Below are 12,049 nucleotides of genomic sequence, written 5' to 3' on the forward strand. Positions count from 1 at the left end.
CAGCAGCCCCTCCCATCACAGACTCTGAGGCATAGGAAAAAAAGGTAGTTTCCTGGGCTGAGCCCAGGGCTTTGCTGCTTTGTGTAGTCTGAGGACTTGGTGTTCTGTGTCTTAGCCATGACTAAAGGAGCCAACATACAACTCAGGCCATTGCTTCAGAGGGTGCAAGCCCCAACCCTTGGCAGCTTAACATGGTGTTGGGCCTGCAGGTGCACAGAAGTCAAGAATTGAGGTTTGAGAACCTCTGCCTAGATTTCAGAGGAATGCATGGAAAAGCCTAGATGTCCAGACAGAAGTTTGTTGCAGGGGTAGAGCCCTCATAAAGAACCTCTGTTAGAGCAGTGCAGAAGGGAAATGTGGGGTTGGAGCCTCCACACAGAGTCCCCTCTGGGGCATTGCCTAGTGAGAAGAGGACCCCCATTCTCTCGACCCCAGAATGGTAGATCCACCGACAGCTTGCTCTGTGTGCCTGGAAAAACCACAGTCACTTAAGTCCAGCCCATGAAAGCAGCCGGGAGTGAGGACTGTACCTTGCAAAGTCACAGAGGAGAAGCTGCCTAAGGCCATGGGAGCCCACCTCTTGCATCAGCATGAAGGAAGACATGGGGTCATGTCTGGATGTGAGACATGGGGTCAAAGGAGATCATATTGGAACTTTAAGATTTGACTGTCCCATTGGATTTTGGCCTTGTATGGGGCCTATAGTCCCATATTTTGGCCATCATCTCCCATTTGGAATGGGTGTATTTACCCACTGTCTGTACTTCCATTGTATCTAGGAGGTAACTAACTTACTTTTGATGTTACAGGCTCATAGGCAGAAGAGACTTGCCTTGTTTCAGATGAGACTTTGGACTTGGACTTTTGGGTTAATGCTGGAATGAATTAAGACTTTGGGGGACTGTTGGGAAGGCATGAATGGTTTTGAAATGTGAAAGGGACATGAGATTTGGGAGGGGCCATGGGCAGAATGATATGGTTAGGCTTTTTGTCCTCACCCAAATCTCATCTTGAATTTTAATCCCCACAATCCTCACATGTCAAGGGAGAGACCAGGTGGAGGCAGTTGGATCATGGCGACAGTTTCCCTCATGATATTCTCATGACAGTGAGTGAATTCTCACAAGATCTGATTGTTTTATAAAGGGGTTCTTCTCCCTTCATTTGGCACTTCTCCTTGCTGCTTGTGAAGAAGGTGTCTTGCTTCCCCTTCACCTTCTGATGTGATTATAAGTTTTCTGAGGCCTCCCCAGCCATGCTGAACTGTGAGTCAATTAAACTTCTTTTCTTTGTAAATTACCCAGTCTTGGGTATGTCTTTATAGCAGTGTGAAAAGGGACTAATACAGAGGAGAAGGGAAACTTAGGCAGTATCTTCCTGACTCTGCAAAAGAGGTGTGTGGTCCACAGAGCTGTACCCTAATCTTCTTTAACTACCCCCCGGGGACAGTTGGTTACATTTCCCTTGTAACAGGTCTTCAGCTATCCTGCCTCAGTACATGATCTTAGTATACAGAGCATGCATGAGCTTGCAGGGTTTACACTACATTGTGCTTTTTTGTTCCAGTGTCCTGGACGTTGCATGGGCCATGCCGTGAGGATGCAGCAGCATCACACAGCTTGTCAACACAACGGCTCTGACTCCAACTGTGATGACAGAAGGAGGTAGGGGCCCCACCGCAAAGCAGCACACATTCTCTCCTGACTCAGGACAATGATTATAACTGCCTGAAAACGGAATCCTTTTTAGTTTCTACCAACTCTCATAATTGACAGTTTTCTATTGTGATTTATTTAGTGTCATCTTCAATAGTATATATTATACTGAAATACTAGTTAATGTGCACTATCTATAATTACAAATTATTTGGATTTTAAACATAAAGGGACACCACTCTGTGTGGTAAAAGGGGAAAAAGGATATCATTGAGAAAAAGCAGATACTTCTCCCTCTACATAATAAGTTAATCAAGCCTAATAATATTCCATTTAGGCTTACAGATTAAATGTTCTTAATGCTTTTAATGAACTGCCTTATTTCTCTGTTTAGAAAATGTTTTTATTAGAATAATGTCACAGTGGTTAGCAGATAGTTAAGTAAACTTTAATCTTGTTGAAGAGGTTAAATAAGAATAGAGTTTGCTTCTCTCCTTTTATAAAAGTCTGAGCTGGTAGATGGTTTAGGGATAGAAGAGCTTTGTTCATGGGGTCATCCAGAGATCCAGATGCCCTCCATCTGGCAGCTCTACCATCCCAGAGAACAGCATGCCAGCCAGCAGAAAGTGGGGAGAGAGCCTACAAGGCACACTAATCAGGGGCTTGGGAGTTCTATTATATCACTCACTTATTGTGTGACCCTGGACTGCCTAGCCACCTAATCTGCAAAGTGGGGTATTATCATCCATGTGAACTTATGGTTAGAAAGTTTTAATGATTTAGCTTGTGTGAAGCACCGAGGCAGCCTTGGTCATGGAAGATGCTCAATATCTACCTATTTCTTCCTCTTCCATGTCTTGAGTCTTGCTGGAGAAAATGAGATGACCTTGACAATTGGCTGGGTTACCATTTTGAGCCTTCAGTAAGGTTTGGCAATGTAGAGTCAGTTGCATTTCCTATTCCCCACAAAGTGATTTCAAGCCAAAACCATTCTCCTCAAATGGAAAATGTTTGGAACGGCTGCTCTCATTCTCAACAACCTAGTTTTCTAGTTTGCTGAAAAGATAGAGACCACACACAGACTGAGATGCATCATCCCAGATACTTTACTTTGCATTCACAAAGATATAACACAAATACATACATGGGTCACATATGTATTTTTCTGAAACTTGCTTTTTCTACCTAAGAATATATTATAGATTACTCCCATCAAGTAAAGATTAACTTTATTCTTTTGCATTTTGTACTTAATATTCTATTCTATTCTACTCAATATTCTATCTAAAGTTTGTACTTAATATTCTGTTGCTAGTGGACATTGGATGGTTTCAAACTTTTTGCTATTATAAACAAAGCTGCAGTAAATATCCTGGAACATATATCTTTGTGCACAAAGGGTAATATTTTTATAGGGCAGATTTTTAGATATGAAATTGAATTGGTAGGAATGCTCATTTTAATACTACCAAATTGCCATCAAAATTTCTATACCAGCAATATGTGAGAGTTGCTCCCTTTTCATCAACATGATATAGGTTTGCAGCCTTTGAAATTTTTTGCCAATCTGATGGATGAAAATTTATCTCATTGTAATTTGTACTTTCCTGATTACTTTTTTTATATGATTTTTTTATTCCTTATATTTTTTTTCTTGAACTCATCTTCATTTTTTCTTTTCTGCCACCATTACCCTTGGCCAAACCACCATCATCTCTCACCTGGTATACAGTCACAGCTGTCCAGATGGTCCACCTTCATCCATCTATGCTACTTTCCAACCCAGTCTCCACAGTACAGCCACAGTGAGTTTTCCCAAATGCAAATCTGATCCTACCACCACCACCAACCATCTCCCTGTTAGATTAAAATTACTTTAGAGGCTTTACTTGCTCTTAGGAAGATTGACCAAATCCTCAGTGTGGCCTATAAAATACCACATGCGTGGCTGGACGTGGTGGCTCACATTTGTAATCCCAGTACTTTGGGAGGCTGAGGCAGGCAGATCACGAGGTCAGGAGTTCGAGACAGGCCTGGCCAACATGGTGAAACCCCATTTCTACTAAAAATACAAAATTAGCTGGGCAAGGTTGCACATGCCTGTAATCCCAGCTACTTGGGAGGCCGAGGCAGGAGAATTGTTTGAACCTGGGAGGTGGAGGCTGCAGTGAGCCAAGATCGTGCCACTGTACTCCAGCCTGGGCAACAGAGCAAGACTCTATCTCCAAAAAAAAAAAAAAAACCACACAAAAAAAACAAAAAAACCACACGCTCAAGTCCTACTTTTCTTCACAGCCTCATCCATATCTCATGCTGTCTCACTCTTCATGTTCCAGCCACACTGTCCTTCTGTCAGTTCCTTAGATATGTCACATACTTTCCAATCAAAGGTAGCAAAAAATAAGAGGCAGAAAATACAGAAGATAGAGAGTGTAGAAGGAGCTATCAAGAGGCTCAAAATCTGATTAAACTGGGTTTCAGACCAAGAGATATGAAAATGAAATGAAAGGGTAGACTTTTTTTAAATAATGGAAGAAAAATCCTAGAGCTGGGGGTGAGTCACAGTTGTGGGGAGTCAAGTTACCATTCATTTTCTGTTTTATTTCTGTTTCCTCCAGGATTGGCTGTTCTATTTTTATAACCTGGTGCTTTTCTTTCATACTATTGTATTTTTTCCTCAGATGTCTGGTGGTTTATGGATGAGGGATAAAGTTGGTTAGTATAGAGAGCTGTCGAGGGTTTCTTCTGCAGTGTTTTAGCCCCCTTTTTCCCACAGACCTCTTCTGCTAGATTGGGTTATGACCGTGGGCTCTCTGTAGGTAGGTGAGGTGTTAGATCTCACTTTTGAGTGGGTGGACAGGGAGCAATGGAGACCCCCCATTTGCCATAGTAGGGCCTCAGGAAATGTCAGAGAGTGTTGTAGAGGGAGTAGCATTAGTGGCGTGGGTGGAGGATCAGTGGTGGGCAGGCAGTCTGCTAGTGTTTACTATACAACCCTGTAAAGGTTTTGGGAGCTGTGGCTTCCACTGAAAAGTTGTAGAGGGAATGGGAATTGTCAGGGTAGAGCTAGCCCAGACTTATGGCAAGGTGACAACATGAGGACCTACAGAATGCTGAGGACACAGAAAGTCAGTTTCTCAAAGTGGTGATTTCTAACCTCTGAAATCAGAATCACCTAGGAGATTTCTGTAAAATAAAGATTATTGGGACTCACCTCAGACAGTGAATCAGAACCTTCATGAGATTTCCTGGCCATCTACATCATTTTAAAGCTGTTTGCTTCTGCCTGCTTCTAATAATCAGGCAGGCTTGGGATCTACTGCCCTCAGAATCAGCAGTTCCATCTGGCTGATGGTGAAAGGAGTTACCTGAGGCAGAAGTGGAGCCAGACTGAATAGAAGTGAGAAATTGAAAAAAGCTAGTAGAAACAGGATTCCTTTATGATTTCTCACTCATGCTTCACATAGAAAAACACATGAACTCCAGTTATGTGCATAGTGTGGATGCCCATACTGCATTCACCTGGCTCAGGTGTCCCTGTCCTGAGTCCTGTCCCTGGCCAGGAGGAAGTTATGCCCTCTACTGGACAGACCTTGCTTTTTATTTATTATTATTTTTTTCTACTGTATACGTAGTGACCAGCCTCTGAGCTTTCCTGGGCTTCAGCTTCTGTGTTGGTCCATAGCTCCATGTGCCCCTCTCATTCTTTGTATTTAGAAAGCTCAGTAGTCCTGTCTGACTTCCCACTGGCCCTGCCTTTTCATCGAAGCAAAAGGGGCTGTTTTACAATCCTTTGGGCTGGAAACGAAAGTCAACTTGGAATGATTTATGCAAAGAGGGTGAGGGATTTATTAATAAGACAAGACCACCCAAAACTTGTGCACAATAATTTGGTATTCTTTTAAATATATTATTTGAATATTTGTTCAAGCTTCTTAAGTGGAAAGCTGATCTCTGTATAGGGATGGTTGAGGAGTACTCAGTCTCTTCTCTGTTGTTCAAAGTGACTCAGTTTTTGGTCCCTAAGATTCGTACCCACTGGGGAAAACAAAAGCAGCTAACAGGACACCCACCTCTTCCATAAACCATATAAACAGTTTGGCGGGACAGTACTGTGTTAAGTAAACCCTTTGATAGCGTCTCCCCCTACTGGCTAATCAAAGGATTGCTTCCAACTACAGGCAGTACTCTCAAGAGTTCTGGATATCACAAATTTCTCCATTTTGTTACATTTCATGTAAAACACTCCTTATGGATTTATGTGCCCTGATAAGGAACCTTTAATAGGATAACAAAAATGTCTCATAGAATCCAAAGGGAGAACAGGGAGCATGCAGTCAGACCTCAGGAAGGACTACAACTAAGAAATGGGAAGTCTTTTTTTTTTTCTCTTCTCTCATCTCTGCAGTTCTGTATGTTTCTGCTTCATTCTTTGCTCCTTATGAAAACTGTTTTTTTCTGTATTTCTGCCTGATGTGGCGGAATATCACCACCTACTACTCCAAGCTTCAGGTTTACATGCCTGGTTCCAGCAACCTCCAAATCCTAAGAGAAATACAGTTCTTCAACCAGCTCAAGTTAGGGCCTCTTCCAGTCATCTTTGGGACTGGGAAGACACTCTCAGGCAGTGCAAATATGTCTTCAGGAGCCCTGCCTTAGGGAACAAGGGCAGATACCCCAAAGTGGGTCCACTAAGTTGACTCTATCTTCTTTAGCAAATGTCTTTTCAAAAATCAGAGGGTATTATCTTTCCATTCTGTTTTAAAAGGCAAGGAAATCAGAGATAGATTCTTCTTCTCATATGCTCTTTGGTAGTTTCTAACTGCAAGTCTTGGTGTGACCTAAATGTAAAAAAGAGTACTTCTTTTAGCAGACTAGATTGCTCACATAGAAAGTCAACACACCACAGTATGTTTTGAGCACTTATAAACGGAAAATTGAAGTCTTGTGAATGAATTTGAGGTGGCTTATTGTAGATCATTATAGTAAATAATTCTTTTCCTTGCCAAAATTGATTTCTTCCATCTAGTCAGGATGTGTGTGCCTTGACTTGGTGTTGGAAGTCCGTGGAAACACATGGTTTGCTTGTCATGCCCTCTTCGTCAGAGCACACCTAAGCAGGTGCGCTCCGCCCCAGGTGGTGGAGAATGTTGTTACTGTCGTTCTAGACTATCTGGCATAAAAGCAGAGGAATGTCTTGGTCTTAGACTCTCCATCCAACCTTTAATACATAGAATATAGAGTAAGGTAAAAGGCTTGGTCCCAGCAAAAAGTTACACCCTACCTCTCCTATTTTTTGTTTTTCTGCTTTGTTTTTCACTTCAGACCCGCCTTAAGAAGGAACTGCACATCAGGGGCCTGTGATGTGTGTTGGCACGCAGGCCCTTGGAAGCCCTGTACAGCAGCCTGTGGCAGGGGCCTCCAGTCTCGGAAAGTTGACTGTATCCACACAAGGAGTTGCAAACCTGTGGCCGAGAGACACTGTGTGCAGAAAAAGAAACCAGTTTCCTGGCGGCACTGTCTTGGGCCTTCCTGTGATAGTACGTACACCTCCCAGGTATCTCCACTGCCCCAGAGGCCTTGATGGCATCAGATCCTGATGACACCATCACTGCACCAGACCCTGCTAGTGATTACCTCATCAGTGTCCCATCTGAGGGGTTATTCAGAATGGATTTGGTAGCTTGGGACATCAGGAGATGAACTCCTCTATGTGGGTACAGCTCCATGTTCTCTAGAGAAAAAACAGTTAGATTAGTAGCATGCCGTCATCATCGCCTTTCTGACAAGCACTGGCAGTCTCTCTGCACACTTCTCTTCTGCCTGGTAGTCTTATGTACTAAGACAAAGATTCCATGGATGGGCTTGGATAGGTATGCCGTTGTCCTGAAATAATATGTAAAAATTAATTGTAGGTTTATTTTTCTAGGGAGCAGGTGCATAGCTTTCATAAGTTTTTCAAGGAGTCCATGACCCTGCAAAAGTTAAGCATTGCTGCTCTGAGCACTCAAAGGAGCAGCATGGGCCAGAGGGACTGGGAGGGCCCAGAGAGCAGTGAGAGGTCACTTGGCTGAGCAGAAAGGGAGTCCAATGCGCTTCTGACTCCCTTGCCAAACAAAGGCCCTAACCCAAAGCTGGTTTCTTCACCTCACTCTGTGATCTCAATTTATGGCTTTTCATAAAGTCAAATAATTTTTAATCAGGTCTCTAATACGCTATATGTTACAGATTTTTTTCTTTTTTGCAGGAGACTGCACAGACACAACTCACTACTGTATGTTTGTAAAACATCTTAATTTGTGTTCTCTAGACCTCTACAAACAAAGGTGCTGCCAGTCATGTCAAGAGGGATAAACCTTTGGAGGGGTCACGATGCTGCTGTGAAGATAAAAGTAAAATATAAAAGCTGTTTTCCCCATGTCGCAGATTCAAAAACATATATTTCTTAAAAGACTAGATTCTATGGATCAAACAGAGGTTGATGCAAAAACACCACTGTTAAGATTAAAGTGAAATTTTCCCATGGTAGTTTTATATTCCAATTTTTTAAAATGATGTATTCAAGGATGAACAAAAATACTATAGCATGCATGCCACTTCTCTTGGGACCTCATCATATCAGTTGAATCAAGAAATCACCAAGATTATGAACGCATCATCACGTGCTGCCTCTTTCCTGTGATTTGTAGACTAGCACAGAGTGGTACATCCTAAAAACCTGGGAAACACAGCAACTGATGACTTCCTCTTCTCTCAAATTGCAGGTTTTCAGCAGGTGTATAAGGTATTCGCATTTTAGAAGCTCTGGCCAGTAGTTGTTAAGATGTTGGTATTGATGGCATTTTCATAGATCCTTAAGTTTAGTCTGTGAAAAAGAGACCATCTGTCTGGATAGGCTGTCACACTGACTGACCCAAGGATTCATGGAGGCATGGCATCTTGTCCTTGCTTTTAGAACACCCACGGAAGAAAACACAGAGTAGATATTGCTGCCAGTTGTACAACTACAGAGATCTATCTATGACCAAATGAGGCATCTTGGAAGTCAAAGAAGAGGGGAAGTTAACCTTTTCTACTGATTTGGTAATATATTCAAAGCTTTCTTTCAAGAGCTGTGAATGATACTTTTTCTAAGCACTATTCTATTGCATACAAACAGAAAACCAAAGCCTTATTAGACCTAATTTATGCATAAAGTAGTATTCCTGAGGATTTTATTTTGGGAAATGTATAAGAAAGTAATCCAAATAAGAAACACGATAGTTGAAAATAATTTTCATAGTAAATAATTGTTTGGGGCTGATTTTTCAGTAAATCCAAAGTGAATTAGGTTAGAAGTTACACTAAGGACTAGGGGTTGGAGCCAGGATTTAGTTTAAGATTTGGGGGAAAGAGTAAGGGTTAGTTTCAGTTTTAGGATTAGAGCTAGAATTGGGTTAGGTGAGAAAGGAAGTTAAGGTTAAGGCTAGAGTTGGCTTTAAGGGTTAGGGTTAGGAACAGGTTGGGTCAGGGTTGGACTGGGTTTGACTGGGGCCAGTGCTGGTGTTAGTGATAGTGTCAGGATGGAGGTTAGGTTTGGAGTAAGTGTTGTTGCTGAAGTGGGTTCAGGCTAGAACTAAATTGAAAATTCTGAAGCTGATTTGCTTATGGGGTCTTCCCCATGTATACTACCAGTTGTGTCTTTAGATGGCATACAAGTCCAAAGAAGTGGTCATACTTCTTTATTCAGGGTCTCAGCTGCCTGTACACCTGCTGCCTACATCTTCTTGGCAACAAAGTTACCTGCAGCAGGCTGTGCTGGGCCTAGTCCCTGGTCAGTAATAACTGAACAGTGCATTTTGGCTTTGGATGTGTCTGTGGACAAGCTTGCTGAGTTTCTCTACCATATTCTGAGCACACAGTCTCTTTTGTCCTAACTGCAGCCTCACTGACACTGGGATGAGCACTACTGTATGTGGAGGGTTTGGTGATTGGGAATGGATGCGGGACAGTGAGGAGGACACACCAGCCCATGAATTGTTAATCATCAATCACATTTGATTGTTGAAGGTTATTAAATTAAAAGAAAGATCATTTGTAACATACTCTTTGTATATATTTATTATATGAAAGGTGCAATATTTTATTTTGTACAGTATGTAATAAAGACATGGGACATATATTTTTCTTATTAACAAAATTTCTTATTAAATTGCTTCACTTTGTATTTAAAGTTAAAAGTTACTATTTTTCATTTGCTATTGTACTTTCATTGTTGTCATTCAGTTGACATTCCTGTGTACTGTATTTTACTACTGTTTTTATAACATGAGAGTTAATGTTTCTGTTTCATGATCCTTATGTAATTCAGAAATAAATTTACTTTGATTATTCAGTGGCATCCTTATAAATGTAGGCAGCTTATGTGTGCTATTTTTTGGTAGCCTGGGTTCTTGTCATTGTGGCTGCCCCTTTGTCAGTCTAAGAGCAACCCCAGTGGGTTTGATTCCCTGGACTGTCCTTTGGAGTGTGGATTACAAGACTCAGAGCAGATATCACAAAGATTCACTCTAATGCCCTCATTCTACTCATTTGCATAGTGTGAATCATATTTAAAAAAATCTCAAGAGCAGCAGAAGAAAGAAGTCCCAAGCAGACAACCTGAAACAGGTATTGAAGTAAGTGGTAGTTGGAAGAGCAAGAGGTACTAATAGCCTTTTAATTTTTTACAGACTTTTTTTAGAGCAGTTGTAATTTTGCAACAAAATTGATCGGAAGGTACAAAGATTTCCCATATATACCTCATGTCCCAACACATCCCCCATTATCAGCATCCCCCACCAGAATGGTACATTTGTTACAATTGATGAACCTCCATTGACACATCGTCATAGTCCAAAGTCCACAGTTTACAATAGCTGGGATAAATCCCACTTAGTCATGGTGTATAATTCGTTATATAAATTGTTAGATTCAACTTGCTAATGTTTGTTGAGGATTTTTGCATGTATTTTCATGAGAGATTGGTCTGTAGTTTTCTTTCTTTCTTTTTTTTTTTTCCGTGTGTGTGTGTGTGTGACCAAGCCTCCCACTATTGCCCAAGCTGGAATGCAGTTGCACGATCTTGGCTCACTCAGGTTGCACTCTGTCTCCTGGGTTCAAGCAATTCTCCTGCCTCAGACTCCTGAGTAGCTGGGATTACAGGCCCACACCACCAAGTCCAGCTAATTTTTGTATTTTTAGTAGAGACGGGGTTTCACCATATTGGTCAGGCTGATCTCAAACTCCTGATCTCACGTGATCTACCCGCCTTGGCCTCCAAAATGCTGGAATTACAGGCATGAGCCACTGTGCCTGGCCAGTTTTCTTTTCTTGTAATATTTTTGTCTGCGTTTGGTATTAGGGTGATACTGGCCTCATAGAATGAGTTAGGAAATATTAACTCTGCTTCTGTCCTCTGAAAGAGATTGTAGAGAATTGCTATTTCTTTTTTAAATGTTTGGTAGAATTAACCAGTGAACCTGTCTTGGCCTAGTGCTTTCTGGTTTTGAAGATTATCAAGTATTGACTGAATTTATTTAATAGAAATAAGCCTATTTGGATTGTCTGTTTCTTTTTGTGTGAGTTTTGGCAGATTGTTTCTTTGTATGAATTTTGACAGATACGTGTCAAGGAATCGGTCTATTTCTTCTAGGTTATAAAATTATAGGCATAGAGTTCTTCGTGGTATTCCTCTATTATCCTTTTAATCCCCATAGTGTTTGTAGTGATGTCTCCTCTTTCATTTCTCATATTAGTAATTTGTATCCTTTCTGGTTTTTTTTTTTTTTCTTAGTTTTGCTGGAGACTTACTGAGTTTATTGATTTTTTTTTTTTCAAAGAACCAGTGTTTATTTAATTCTATTGATTCCTTGTTTTCACTGTCACTGATTTTGGCTCTAATTATTTCTTTTCTTTGTCTGCCTTTGGATTTTATTTATTTATTTATTTAGGAGACAGATTCTCATTCTCTCACCCAGACTGGAGTACAGTGGTATGATCTTGGCTCACTGCAACCTCCTCCTGCCAGGTTCAAGCAATTCTAGTGCCTCCACCTCCCGAGTAGCCAGGACTATGGGTATACACCACCAAGCCTGGCTAACTTTTTGTATTTTTAGTAGAGACAGGGTTTTGCCATGTTGCCCAGGCTAGTCTTGAACTCCTGAGCTCAGGCAATCTGCCCACCTTGGCCTCCCAATTACAGGCATGAACCACTCTGCTTTACTTTGTTTTTTGTTTGTTTGTTTTGTTTTGTTTTGTTTTTGAGATGGAGTCTTGCCCTGTCATCCAGGCTGGAGTGCAGCGGCTCGATCTCAGCTCACTGCAACCTCTGCCTCCCGGGTTCAAGCGATTTTCCTGCCTTAGCCTCCTGAGTA

At 41.4% G+C, this 12,049-nt stretch overlaps 1 protein-coding gene across 6 annotated transcripts in view; it reads left to right on the top strand.

The window, feature by feature from the left end:
- LOC105497462 (ADAMTS like 3) overlaps window positions 1–10,734 on the top strand; it is a 434,450-nt gene extending 423,716 nt beyond the window's left edge. For 2 of the 6 annotated variants that reach the window (XM_071100797.1, XM_011768558.2), the window contains exons 28-30: window positions 1,567–1,664; window positions 6,981–7,195; window positions 7,903–10,733. In XM_071100797.1, the coding sequence (XP_070956898.1) occupies window positions 1,567–1,664; window positions 6,981–7,195; window positions 7,903–8,009 (420 nt within the window). In that variant the 3' untranslated portion in view covers window positions 8,010–10,733. Of the gene's footprint in view, window positions 1–1,566; window positions 1,665–6,980; window positions 7,213–7,902 lie in introns of all 6 variants that reach the window. The other 4 variants (XM_024797843.2, XM_071100796.1, XM_024797844.2 and 1 more) reach the window with 4 other exon arrangements.
- Window positions 10,735–12,049: the final 1,315 nt, after the last annotated feature.

Source organism: Macaca nemestrina, chromosome 7, assembly GCF_043159975.1.
Source record: "Macaca nemestrina isolate mMacNem1 chromosome 7, mMacNem.hap1, whole genome shotgun sequence".
NCBI lineage: Eukaryota > Metazoa > Chordata > Mammalia > Primates > Cercopithecidae > Macaca > Macaca nemestrina.